We start from the raw sequence: 14757 nt of genomic DNA, 5'->3' as shown, positions 1-14757 counted from the left end.
ACTGGGGTGCCTCCTACAAATGGTACAAATGTGGGTCACTTTCCAGGCATATTGATTCTGGAATCAGTATTTCTTATAATTCATGTATTTCTTAGAAACACAGGTTTGAAAACCACTGGTCTGTAAGTCTGTTTCCAGTGCAGGCCAAATAGTCAATTATTTTGTCTCATCATTTTAAGGTATAACATATAAGGTGTTTTTTGTTATTTTTGGTGCATATGCTTACTACAAATGGTAAAAAAAAATTCCCCTAAATCTATACTTGCTCTAGGATTACTTATAAGTAAATAGTGTCATACATCAGTGTATCTAATCTAGAAACCTGGATTCATCCTTGATTCCTCCTTCTACCTTTCCTTCCAGCTCTAATCCATTATTGATGAAGTTTCTTACATGGAAGGTTTTTGTAACCTCTATTTGAACTTGCCTTTCTTCTCCCCTACAGTCTTTCTAAAACACAGAGCTGATCATGCCATCCACTTGCATAAATGTCTTCCTTAATAATTATCCATTGCCCAAAGATGTCTAAATTTCTTAGTATATCTTATAAGGCCATTGAAATGCAGCTCCACTTTCCTATATTTCCTATCATCTTGTTTTCTGGGAATATTGAATTTCTTGCCATTCCTTGAGAAAATACCATATTTTTTCATGTTTACTTGTTGTGTACATTCTGCTTTTTCCTATCTTATATGCCTAGAAGATTTATTGCTTATGGTCAAGAATCAGTTCCCATGTCAATCCATCCCCAAATAACTGTCTCACTCTCTTGCTCAGTCTTTCTTTCACCCAGTGTTTATTGAGCACCCACCATGTGCCTGGCATTGTTTCCAGGCTAGGGATGCATGTGTGAACAAGACAGTTTTCCTGTCTTCACTTGTCATACAGTCTAAGTGAAGTCTCTAGCAAACACCCTCCTTTTATCTTATTCCCGCAGTGTTACTATGAAGTGTTATATGTACCTCTCTTCCCATTTAATTTTGATCTCCAGGGCTGAGACCGTATCTTGTATTTATTAATATTCCTCACCTAAGCAGTTGGCACAGTGTATGGCTTCTGGTGAGCCGTGAAATGTACAGTTGAATAACACTTAGGAATCTAAATATAAAGCTATTCCCAGGATAGATCAAAACTAAACTTTATAGGAGACATTTGTACTTTTAGTTATATAAGTAATAAAATGACTAAATACAATCTAGAGGGGAAACCTATGTTCCCACTATACTGTCCCCACTATATAATGTCATTGTTATTTTATTCTTTACAGAAAATATTTAAGGAAAATTGGGAGGAATATTCTGTCATTTGAAACTTAAAAGTATTTTAAGCCATTTATATCAATTTATTTTGTGATTTATTCAAAATAATGATTTGAAATAAAGATTATAGACAGTATTCTAATTATTGATATTATATATCCATACAACTTTTAATAGAAGTTCTGTTCAAGTGAATTATTTACTATTTCCAGCTGACTTTATTTTTAATGTTTTGTGCCTAGGTCAGTCCTGGTCTGTATCTTACAGTTATGTAATGACATGCTTGTAATAAAGCAATTAAAGACATGGTTTTTGTTCATAGAATTTTTAAACTATCACATCAGTGAACTGGTAGATGTCACTTGTTTAATTTTTCCAGTCAAAGGTACAAATGAGAAGCCTCAAGAAGGACATTTCTGCCACCCCCCATTAGTGTTTTTATCCTTTTCCCTTGAAATCAAAATGAGCAATTCTTTGGGATTATAGAAAAAGACACATTTTTGTAAAAATAGAGGAATGTATAAAATGAGGTAATTTTAAATCCAAAATTGAAGTGGAGGAAAAGAGATCTGAACCCCTTGGTTACTGGGAAGACAATCTTAAAATGTTGCAGATCAACGGAAGCTGCCTTAACCTCTTCTTACAAAATTGTATTGATAAGAGTAGGACACTGGAACAGGAACCCAAACAAAACTATTCTCTTCCAGCCTCTGGGAAAAGGAGATAGAGAAAAGATCTAGTTGTAAGAAAATTTTACAAACAGTCATTGAATTTTAACTGTCTGCACTTATGGTGGTCATGTCATTTATAATACAACCTGGGATACTTTGGGAAGTGAAAGGAGGTGGTATTAATAATTACACTGGCACAATAGGTGTAAGTTAGAACCTCGGCAGTTGAGATAGTGTTCTGTCATAACTGCTGCAATAGTGGTATGAAGAACGTATCATGAGAACATAAAGAAGGGAGCTTGTAGGTTAAGGAAAACCTTTACACGTCTGAGTAAGACTCCTGAAGAATGAGGATTTCCTCCAAATTGGGTAGGGAAACAAAGGGCATGCCAGGCTGAAGAAACCTAGTGCCATCTTGCTGTCTGTGTAATCTTGCCTCTGTACGCATCATTCACTCTCAAGGGGTGCTTCATGTCCATCATTCATCTAAAGTAGCCCTACGGAAGTGTTCAGTTTTTAGTATAATAAGCCTAACGTTTAAGAAAGTTATAACTAAACTGATTTACTTGCAGTGGTAATTGATAGGTTTTCCTTGCCTATCTCTACTACAGTATTTATATTTAAAATATACCAATGATTAAAAAGGTTATCTGCTACAGTTGCTTGAGAGGAAAAATTATTATTTTCAGTATGTGAGGGTAGATAATACTTGTTCTGCATTCCAGATTGTTACACCAGAACAAATCGATGAAAATTACAAAGGGACAGAGTTTGGCATGAGTATAAGAGACAATATTTGACTACTCTATCAAAGATGGAATAGGCTCCCTTAGGAAGTTTTGAGTTCCTCTGCATTAGAGGTAAAACAAAGGCCCTTTTCCCAGGATGCTATCATTGGGATAGATCCTTTCCCTACTAAATTATATAACTCTTTGATATTAATAATTGTTAGAATTTCAGGAAATGTTAGAGAGATAGTTTGAAGCGGTGCTTCCTCAACTTTTGGACCTGTGGGTAATGGTGAGAAGGTGTACTCCCAGTGTCCTTGCTGGTAGAGGAGACAGATTTGCTGCTGGCTTTTACAGAGGTAATACCAACTATAGTTATGCCATATACTTTTAATCCTTTGTGTCTGCTCACAGTAATCATAGATAATATTAAATATATAATTAAATACATATCCAATTTATGTAGTCGTGTTTAATTTTGTTAAATTCTTATGCACCCAGCTTTTCTAGCTTGTTGCTTATTAGCATTTGTTCATGTATATTCACAAATAAATCACAGAAAATATTGCTCAACTCTGCTCCCACTCCTAATTCCTCTGACATTTTCAAGAAGGCATATAAGACAATAGAAGTTTTACTTCAAAAGTGAGCAAATCTTGGATCATAAAAGTAATGCACGGGACTTCCCTGGTGGCGCAGTGGTCAAGAATCCGCCTGCCAATGCAGGGGACACGGCTTCGAGCCCTGGTCTGGGAGGATCCCACATGCCGCGGAGCGACTAGGCCCGTGAGCCGCAATTACTGAGCCCGCGCGTCTGGAGCCTGTGCTGCGCCACAAGAGAGGCCGCGATAATGAGAGGCCCGCGCATCGCGATGAAGAGTGGCCCCCACTTGCCGCAACTAGAGAAAGCCCTCGCACAGAAACGAAGACCCAACACACCAATAAATAAATAAATGAATGAATAAATAAATAAATACATACATATATACATACATACAAAGTTAAAAAAAAAAAAAAAAGTAATGCACGGGACTTACCTGGTGGCGCAGTGGTTAAGAATCCGCCTGCCATTGCAAGGGACACGGGTTCCATCCCTGGTCCGGGAAGATCCCACATGCCGCGGAGGAACTAAGCCCGTGCGCCACAACTACTGAGCCTGCGCTCTAGAGCCCGCAAGCCACAACTACTGAAGCCTGCGCGCCTAGAGCCCATGCTCCGCAACGGGAGAAGCCACTGCAATGAGAAGCCTGTGCACCACAACAAAGAGTAGCCCCCGTGCGCTGCAACTAGAGAAAGCCCACGCACAGCAACAAAGACCCAACGCAGCCAAAAATAAATAAATAAAATAAATTTATAAAAAAAAATTAAATAAAAGTAATGCACTAAAACATGTAATCAAAATTCATTAATTTAGACGCACTAATATGTGAATTAACCATTTGCCTGGGCTAGCCACATAACTTTCACATGATTGATTGATCCATAAAAATTGTTTTTGCTAAGCAAATAATAACTAATTTTAATTATAGTTGCTACTATTTATTGAATATCTGTTCTGGGCTAGGCACTGTGCTAAGTAAGTTGCACCTCACACCTTGTAACAATGCCTTCAAGGTTAGGTAATTAGTATATTCACTATAGGTATGAGAAAATGGATGCCTGTCAGGTTTAGTGACTTAGTCTAAGGCTACATGGTTTGTAGGTGATTAAGCTAGATTTGAATCCAGTTCTTTTTTATTTCAGAGTTGTTCTTTCTGTTATTCCCAAATAGATGTATGCCAGTAGTTTTTGGTCATTAATTTACTATGTGTACTTGAAACTAACTTTATTTAAAAATCAATTTTATGTTGTATATTTTTTGACAGGTAAAGCTATTAATATGATTTATTGCAGCATGTTACAAAGCAGTATATATTGAAAACATTTTAAAATAAATGCATGTTTACTCACATATATATACATATATGTGTGTGCGTGTGCATATGTGCACATACATGGAGAATTAAGCTAAAGGGGGAAAATATATTTATGTATGTGTGTATATGTCTGTAGATGTATAGAGATATAAAAGGTTTCTTTACTGTAGTTTTTTCTTGGTGGTTTTCTGTATGTATATATGTATACATGTATATACTTATATAATATTAAATTGCTGAATATTGACTATAGTTATTCCATTACCTCCAGAAAGAGTCATTGGGAACACTCATAGGACTTACAAGTTACACAATAAGAGGAAAAGAGCAACTGTAATTTTAGCAGTTCTTTTGTGTTTTGCTTCCTTGCATTTGAATGGTTGGCCATCATCGCCAGCTAAGCCACAATTTTTTTTTTCTCTTTTTCCTAGCCACATTCCCCCCCGCCCCCCGCCCCCCTCTTTTTCCCTTAATGCAACTCTGGGCTAAACTACTGGGCTTCAGAGAAATCCTAGTGGATTATCTCATTTGTTTTTTTTATATCAATACTTCTCACATAGCACAGTTTTGGAGAGGCTGAACTGGAAACATTAAGTGAGAATAGGAAGAAATAGAGGTAAACCTCTCCTTAAAGTCTCTCCCCTGTTCTCCCCCCCACCCCCGCCAATAAAAAGCACATTGATCTCAGCTTGCTCATATAGTTTAATTTCTGACTGTCTAGCATAGGAGTTGGCAATCTACAGCTCATGAGGCCAGGTCTGTTTTACTGAAACATAGCCACATTCGTTTACTTATGTATTTTCTACTATTGCTTTCTTGGTTACAACAGAGTTGAGGTTACAACAGAAGAAGAGAGTTTATGGCCTAAAATACTTATTGTCTGGGCCTTTTTTAATTAAAAGGTTTGTATACTCCTAATCTAGCATGTAAAGAAGAAACCAGGGACTTCTTATTTCATTACCAGGGGAACTTTACCCTAATATTTCAAGTTAGAGTTCCTCATAGGAACATTGTAGCACATGAGCATTACATAGTATTTCATGTCTAAAATGGCCCTGAATACTATTTTTGAATTAGTCTGGGAAGTAACATAGTTTCTGGGAGGAAACATGTTCTGTCTTTCAGGAAATATATTATGAAGAAACTTTGAAATTCTTCCATATTACAATTCTAGTTGGGGGTTCCTGGTAATTAATTATATAAAAGAGAAAGGGGTAAGGAGGGCAAAGAAGAAAGGCTGATTCATTTTGATTTGGATTGACAACACCTGCATTGTATGTTAGGTTCATCTTATGTCATTATTCATCAGGCAAACATTTGACCCAATATTGGCTTCTCACCACCTGTCAATTTTCATATTGTGTGCATAGGGGTTTTTGTTGTTGTTGTTTATCAGTTTTCTTCCATTTGTATGTAAGGTCCAGTAAGGAACGATCTGTCTTGCTCATTGATGTATTTTCCCAGTACCTAAAACAGTACCTGACCATATAGGTGTTCAATTAATGTTTCTTGAACGAATGAACTCAGACTTGAGATTTTATTTTTGTCACAAAATTGTGGCTTTTCAAAAATGTCTGCAATCAGTTTGTACTTAGAAAATAGGCAATAATTAGAAATATGCAAGCCTTTGTGAAGAATATATCTTCAGACTAATCATCTTAACTATTAGTCCTATCACATTGCATAGTAGTAACTATGTCCTCACGTTAGCGAAACTGTTTGATGCCTGACAATTATAAATTGATGTAAAATGATTAGGTTATATATTTCCATTAGGTGGATTTCACACTGGCTTTAAAGATCCTTAACTCTGGTTTTGCAAACTACTGTAGGTTCTGAATTACTGTAAGGGTTGTTATAAAAATTGTATTAAGTTCTCAAGTATAGTTAAGTCATTTAAAAAATCATTGGCTTACTCATAATTTTTCTTCCTCAATGTCTCCAAACAGATACCATTTATAACAAAAAGATATTACTGGGTACTAGCAGTGATCTATTAATGGTCCCTTGCAGTTTTTTTAATGAGCTCTGATCCCACCCAATGGTGAGCTGTTTTCATTCCATATTTAAGACAACCTAAAAGAGTCACTAATTTTAAAGACATACCCTAAACCATTTAAAAGTAGATCGAATTTCATTGGAGTTTAAAAAAAAAAAAATCCAAAATTTGTAGGAAATGCTCTGAAATCAAATGAATGATCTGAGTATGTAGTAATTTCAAAGTGATTGGAATAACTGGGTTATGTAATATGCTTAGTGGTTTGACACTAACCAATTTGTGGTTGTCACGGTTTACACTGAGTATAACAGAATGGCGGAAGGTAGGCAGATGCAAGCTAAATTTATAGAACAATGTAACCAGTTTCCTTTGCTGAGGAAAAGACTGATTCAAAACAAATAGCCCCTTAGTTCTGTGTTAACATCTAAATATCTCAAAGGAAGGCATAATGGCTCTTAAACTAAAATATCAGTAATGTGATAGTTTTTTTTTCTTCTTTAGATTGTGCTTTTGTTTAAAGCAAATAGGATGCTGAATATATTAATAGAAAAATAGCTTGAGGAATATTGACACTGTATTCCAGGGGTTGGCAGACTACCAACTGCAGGGCAATTTTTGGCTTTGGCCTGTTTTTGTAAAACAAGTGAGCTAAGAATGGTTTTTACATTTTAAAAGCTTTTTTTTTTTCTTTCAGTATTTTTTTTTTTTGAAATAATCTCACACAAGGTCATTAATCACTGCATAGTGCCCTGTTATATAGATGAACCTTTTTTAAAAAAATTTATTTATTTATACCTGCTGCATTGAGTCTTAGTTGCGGCATGTGGGATCTTCATCGCATGCAGGCTTCCCTGTAGTTGCGGTGTGCGGGCTCTAGAGTCCTTGGGCTCTCTAGTTGTGGTGTGCAGGCTCTTCATTGCGGCGCATGGTCTTCTATCTAGTTGCGGCGCACAGGGCTCTCTAGTTGTGGTGCGTGGGCTCTAGAGCATGCAGGCTTAGTTGCCCTGCGGCATCTTAGTTCCCCGACCAGGGATCGAACCCATGTCCCCTGCATTGGAAGGCGGATTCTTAACCACTAGACCACCAGGGAAGTCCCTCTTTCAGTATTTTAAAGATGTTGCTCCACTGTCTTCTCATTTGCCTGTTTTCCACGAGAAATTTGTCATTCTTCTTATTCCTCTGTATGTAACTTATCTTCTTTTATCTGGTCGCTTTTAAGACTTTTCTCTACCAGTGGTTTTGAGCAATTTGATTATGATGTGCCTTGGTCTAATTTTGGTCCTGTTTCTTGTGCTTGGGGTTGATTGAGCTTCTTGGATTTATTGGCTTATTTTGATCAAATTTGGAAAGTTTTCATCTATTATTTCTTCGATTAATTCTTCTATCACCTAATTTTTTCCTCTGAGGACTCCAGTTACACTTATTGTAATTGTGTTAGGCTGCTTGAAGCTCCATAGTTCACTGATAGTCTTTTCATTTATTTTTTGTTCCCTTTGTGTTACATTTTGGATAGTTTTTATTGCTTTGTCTTCAAATTCACAATTCTTACTTTCTATAAAAGCCGTTATGCTTTTATTCCCATCCAGTATATTTACATCTGAGACATTGTAGTTTTCATCTCCAGAAATTCAATTTGAGTGCTTTTTACACTTTGCATGCCTCTCCCTAAGTTTTTGAACATATAGACTACAGTTATAAAAACTGTTTTAATGTCCTTTTCTGCTGATTCTAACAGTTCAGCTTTGGGTCATTTTCAGTTGATTAATTTTTCTGCTTACTATGAGTTATAGTATGACTTTGCTTCTTTGTATGTCTGATGATATTTGGATGCTAATCATTGTAAATTTTGCTTCATTAGGTGTTCCCTATTTTTTCTGTTCTTATGATTCTTCTTGAGCTTTGGTCTGAGACACATTTTAGTCACTTGGAAACAGTGTAATTCTTTCAAGTCTTGCTTTGGAGATTTGTTAGGTGGGATCAAAGAAATGTTTAGTCTATATGTGATTGTTCCCCACCACTAAGCCAAGACTTTTCTGAATACTCTAACCAATGCCCCATGCACTAAGGTTTTCAATATGGCCATTAGGAACAAGCACTGCTCCCTGTGCTGTGTGAACACAAGGTACTCATCCCTTTAATTCTTTCGAGTGGTAATTTCCTCACAAACATGCACCAATCATTGCTATATTGACTACATAAGGGATCCCTTTGCAGATATCCAGTGTTCTCTCTCTGTGCAGTGCTCTCTTCTCTAACACTTTTTGGTCTCCTTGGACTCTGAGCTCTGTCTCTTAAACTCAGACAGTTTGGGTTTCTCCTCTCAGCACCAAGGCCTGGAAACTCTCTAAAGACAGTAAGCTGGGGCAGTTGTAGAGCATGGTTGTTTATTTCTCATTTCTCAGGGATTATTTTTCTTTACTTCTTGATGTCCAGTGTCTTGAACTATCATTTTATATGTTTTGTTATGTTTTTTGGTTGATTCAAATAGGACAGTATTTTTGGTGCCTGTTACTATTGTGTCAGTACATTGTGGCCAGAAGTGAAAGTTGTGCTTGGGGTTGGGGTTGAAATTTAAGAATGAGTGGTTGAATAATTCCAGGTGATGATACACAGAGTTGCACCATAGGTATAAGTGGAGTAGAGATGTGAAGGTCATTCAGTGAGTCATCCACATGGACTTTGAAGTCTCCTAAGTAGATAGATTTGAGAGAGAGTGTAAGACTTTAAAGAAACCAAGAGCCAAAGTTGTTAAGTTTTAATACTACACGGTTTGTGTGTTTGGTTAAGAAAATACTCTTTTAAAATTATGTTAAATTTCTTTTGTCTGTTCTAGAACCGTCTGATAACTTAAGGGAGATTCTCCAAAATGTGGCCAAATTGCAAGGAGTATCAAATATGAGAAAGCTAGGCCATCTGAATAACTTTACTAAGGTAAGTAAGTTCATTCTTTATATTACCATCTTAAATTCTTTTTTCCTTATTGTACTTATTAGATGCTTCTTAACCAACATTAACAAGAAATTCTTGAGTATTCCTTCAGTATTAGTGCTTTCCTCTGCTACTTCTCATGGATTTTTGTCATATGTTTTTAAATTTAAAAGTATATTTGAAAAATGGGAAGCATTATATGCTTGTAAAAAATTTGGTAGGTTCAGAAGCGAATAAAGAAAAAAAAACACTGAGAAGTCCATAATTCAATCTCCACTGTTATTCACACAATGATGTATTTCTTTTGCCTTTTTATATTCATTTTTATGTGATACTATAGGATAAATATGTTTGTACATAAGTTACGTGTGTGTTGCTTTTCATAGGTGTAATCATTTCCAGAGAAGTATTACAACTTCCTCTCTTTCCCTAATACTCTTTTCCCATTATCTGGATCTCAATTAGAGCTCAAGATAAATGTAGGGGCCCTTGTCCCAAATAAATATTGACTTGATCTGTGTTAGCAGCCAAGAATTCCCAAGTTTGATAGATGGATTGGTGTGCTTTTGAGCCTGGTAATGCTGGACAGCCAACTCTTGGAAACACTAAAATGCCTGTTATTTGAGGTGATGCCATAAATAGAGAGCAAAATGCCTTCTTTGGGAAATTTTTTTTCCCTTTTACTAAGTATAAATTGTTATACATTTTATTTTATTGTTTTATTTTTAAATTTTTGTTGAAGTAGAGTTGATTTATAATGTCATGTTAGTTTCAGGTGTGCAGCAGAGTGGTTCAGATTACATATATATGCGTACACATATATATGTATTCTTTTTCAGATTCTTTTCCCTTATAGGCTATTACAAAATACTGAGTATAGTTCCCTGTTGTACATTTTAAATGTAGGAATAATTGTTTGTTCTAACCCCTTACTACTCAAAGTGTGATCCATAGACCAGCAGCATTGGTGTCACCTTGGAGCTTGTTTGATATGTACAGTTTTTGACCCCACCCCAGACCTACCGAACGAGAATCTACATTTTAATGAATATCTCAGGTGAATTTGGGTGTACATTAAAGTTTGAGCGGCACTGTTTTAATCCTTCCAAAATGTTTAATTCTTTGCTACCTGGTAGTTAGACTGTGGCTTGGATTTGATTTTATTTCATAGAAATAGAAGGGGACGGGAATATAGTCACTATGTAACCAAGTTGTTTTTTTCAATATGGTGTTGTGTGATAAATATTTACAAAATAGATTAGTTTTTTTCTTTTCATAGTTAGGGAAACATACATATGCATTTATTTTTTTCTTAGTGAAACTTTGAAATATTCTGGCATTTTATTTTTATATAACAGAAGAGAAAATTATTTTGTACGAGGGATGACTGATTTTTTTAAAAACAACTTTCAAAAACACTGAATGAGTGCTTGTGAAGGGGTTTTCAAAAATATCCCTGTGTATATTTTCATTTTTATCAATGTAATGAAAGTCTTCAAATACATTTCTTCAGTGTGCTAGTCAGATAATACCAAGTTTTTAAGACCTAGAGTTGTTCCACGGTTGCAAATGGCATCTCCTGGTTTCACTCCCTCTATTAAATTTCTCAGTTTTATGTCATCATTCTTCACCCAACCCTAATAATAATATGTCTTACCACTTGCCTAGATTTAACTGTTAAAAACAATTAGTAGAGGTTTTTGTCCTGTTTGAACTCATGGTTCCTGTCACAGTCAGGTTGATATCTAGATACGTAGTTCCGCATCTCTTGACAACTGGGATTCTGTAAGTTGGGAATGAATGTAAGAATGGCAATGATTTCTGTTATTCCACTTTGGCACCAGAATGGGTACTAAAGCAATCTTAAAAATCTACAGCAGCACTATGCAGTAGAAATATATGTGAGCCACATGTGTAATTTTAAATTTCTAGTAGCCACACTAAAAAAAGTAAAAGGAAATGTGAAATTATTTTTAATATATATTTTCTTTAGTCCAGTATATCCACATTATTATCATTATGTAATTAGTATAAAATATTAATGAGATATTTAATATTTTTTCATGCTAAATCTTTGAAATCAAGTGTGTATGTTATGCTTATAACACATCTCAATTCAGGCTAGCCGTATTTCCACGCTCACAGCCACCTGTGTGTGGCTAGTGACTACTAACCGTAATGGACAGTGCACATACAGAACTTTTTGGAATAGGAGTGCTTTAAACATCTGTTTCTAGGAATCTGTTGGACACCTCTCTTTTTCCCTTGTCTATTCTCCATTTATTTCTGTCTAGATCCCAGTTTCTCTAGGGTTAAGGTCAGTTGCCCTCTCTCCCTTTTTCCCTCCTCCATTTCTTTGTTTTTTTTGAATTTTTCCCATAGTATTTCACTAAGTTGTTCCCTCCACTTGGTCTCTCCTTGATTTGTGTTCTCCCAGTCTCTTCTCCCGTTTCTCCTTCCCTCTACTCTCCTCCTCCCCTTTTACCTCCTTCCCTGCTTCATCTCCTCCCTCTTCACCCTTCCCTATCCGCTTCCCCCATTCCTCCTTCCTTCCCTGTTTCTTCTCTCCTTCCCTTCCGCCATCATACCACTGTAGAGTATAGAATGATGCATCTCTGTAATGAAGGCCCTAGGCTTTTGAGCTTTTCGTATTCTTGTTTGTTTTTTGTTTTGCCATATCCTTTGTTTACAGTTTTCATATTTCTCTCTGAAAAGGGCTTGTAGCAGCCCTCTTATATGCTGTTTTAAATTATTTATGGATTTAAAAATCAGATAAACATACTTACTGGAATTTTTCTACAATATGAGGGACTAAACCTTGGGTCAGGGTGTGAGGGGCTGTTCAGTTAGTAAAATCTATGAACATGAGACTTGATAAAAACTCACTTGGCTGCCTGGTGATACAGTGAGGAAAGCATGAACTTCAGATCAAGTAAACGGGGTCTTACAGCCCAGCTCTGACCCTAACAAGGCAGTCTCCGGCAGATTTCTTTACTCAGAGATAATTTTGCTGCAATTAGAAGCAAGGTGTCAGTACAGTGCCTGGTGCATAATATATACTCCATAACAGGTAATGCCTTACAACCTAGGGTTTGTTTTTTGTTTTCTTTTGCATTTTTTGCCACTTTTCAGGAATTTTTGTTGACTCTAAAAAGGTGAGTCTGCTTAATAGCTTGAGTTGCAGGTTGGTAAGCTGTTACTGTAACAGGGTTTTTCAGCATGAGCAACATTGACATATTGGGCCAGATAATTATTTGTTTTGGGAAGCTGTCTTGTTCATTGTAGTGTGTTTAGCTGCATCCCTGGCCTTTACCCACTGGATACCAGTAGCACACCTCCACCAGTTGTCACAAGCAAAAATGTCTCAAAGCATTGCCGAATGTTTCCTAGGGGACAGAGTCATCCCCTAGGTGATAAATAAAGGTCTGTAGGTTTTATTATAAAATTTCTCCAAATACCTGGCACAAAATAAATGCTTATTGAATTTAATCATAATATAATGTGTCTTTGAATTCCATTTTGTTAGTGAGCTACGTTAATAAATATTTACAGAGCCGGTATTCTTTTAAAATCTGTAAGTTCATTAACTTACAGAGTAAAATTTATAAATTCTTAGAAATCTCTAAGAATAGCTCTATAGAATAAGAAAATAAGAAACAGGATTATGATTCCAGGAGACCAGTTAGACAGGAGTTAGTTGGTCACCCTTCACTGTGTTCCTATAATAGGTTATATATGTGTCTACTAAATTTTATCTGCTCTTTTATTATCATTATTATTTATTGTGTGTGACTATCTTATTAAACTGAGTTTATTAAATATAAGAAATATGTAGTATCTATTTTTTTACTCTTATATCCCTCTCTTCCCCAAATCCTGGCACATATCAAGTGTTTAATTAAAGGTATTGTATTACATTGGGATGATTTTGCAGTTTAAATAAGAGTTTTTGTTGTACTAGCATTTGTTTTGTTATTAAGTAACAAAACAAACTAGGATTAAGTTAATTTAGTAGATCAGTGGGGCTAAAATGTTGTAGAGGGTGGCCTTTATCTACAGAATTAAACCTCCTTTTAAGGTATGAAGAGAGGATGCTAGTGTTGTGATCCTAGAACCATGTGAATGTCACACACCCATGCTTGCCTTCTGACATCATTTCACTAGATAAAGTAATGTGTATAACAGGCTGCTGATGAATATAATCTTAGTATTCTATTTTTAAAACTGACAACATGCTCATAATCTAAAGACCTGTTTTTAAAGATGAAAATATTTTAGCTCTTTTACATTTTAAAGTTCTCTTTTCCTATGTTTAATCTCATATATTAAAAGCTCCAGAGGAATCTTTATTTTGTTCTGTTTTTAAAAACTTCAAAATTATATAAGTTAAATATAAAAATTTAAATGGTACTAAACAATATATGGTAAAAAGTGAAATTCCTCTCTCACATCTCCTTCCTGTCCACCTCTTTACCCTGACAAAAATACCGTTCCTCACAGGTAACCACTAGAAAGTATTTATTCTTCTCTGATACAATTATAAATATGTGTGTGTGTGTGTATTTCAGTGAGTTGTGAGAATTAAATAAGCTAAACAAAACAAAGTGTCTAATATAATGCTCAGTTTATTTACCATTTATTATATGTATACATAAAGGTTTTTTTCAATGAGATCTTGAGATTTATGGATTTGTAGTTTGTGTTTTTTACACTTTCTGATATATCATAGAGTCCTTTCCTGTTCTATAAATGTAGATCTACTTTTTAGTAGCTGCATATGTGTGTTGGTAGATGTATGTGTGTGTGCGTCTCCATCCATATGTATGTATATGTATGTGCATCCAAGTGTACATACATATGCGTAATACATATACCGTAATTTATTTGATCATTCCATCATTAGAAAATAGAAGTTTTTCCTCCTTTTTGCATTTTAAATTAATGCATTAGTAACACTCTTGTGTACTGTCTTGTGTAGAATAGAATTGTAAAACTGTAATTATTTAGCCAAGAGCATTTGTACTTTGTATTTTAAAACCTACTTATAAATTGCCTTCTGAAAAGACTATGCTGTGGAATTCTAATTTGTGATAAGATTTTTTGAAGTTTGCATTATTCTTTCTGTTGCTCATTGAGGAGAACTGTTTAGTTAACCTTCAGAGCCATGTAAGTAAAATGGGAATAGCATTTAACTGCCCAGTTTTAACTGATCATTATATATTTTTTAAAGTTAATAATTTTAATAAGCAGCTCAGA

At 35.4% G+C, this 14757-nt stretch overlaps 1 protein-coding gene across 5 annotated transcripts in view; it reads left to right on the top strand.

Moving 5' to 3' along the window:
- RICTOR (RPTOR independent companion of MTOR complex 2) overlaps nucleotides 1-14757 on the top strand; it is a 144874-nt gene that overhangs the window by 49140 nt on the left and 80977 nt on the right. For all 5 annotated transcript variants that reach the window (XM_057539902.1, XM_028169037.2, XM_007192178.2 and 2 more), the window contains one exon: nucleotides 9407-9504. In XM_057539902.1, the coding sequence (XP_057395885.1) occupies nucleotides 9407-9504 (98 nt within the window). The remainder of the gene's footprint in view (nucleotides 1-9406; nucleotides 9505-14757) is intronic.

This window comes from Balaenoptera acutorostrata, chromosome 2 (assembly GCF_949987535.1).
Source record: "Balaenoptera acutorostrata chromosome 2, mBalAcu1.1, whole genome shotgun sequence".
Classification (NCBI taxonomy): Eukaryota; Metazoa; Chordata; class Mammalia; order Artiodactyla; family Balaenopteridae; genus Balaenoptera; species Balaenoptera acutorostrata.
This window is presented reverse-complemented; position numbering and strand designations above follow the sequence as displayed.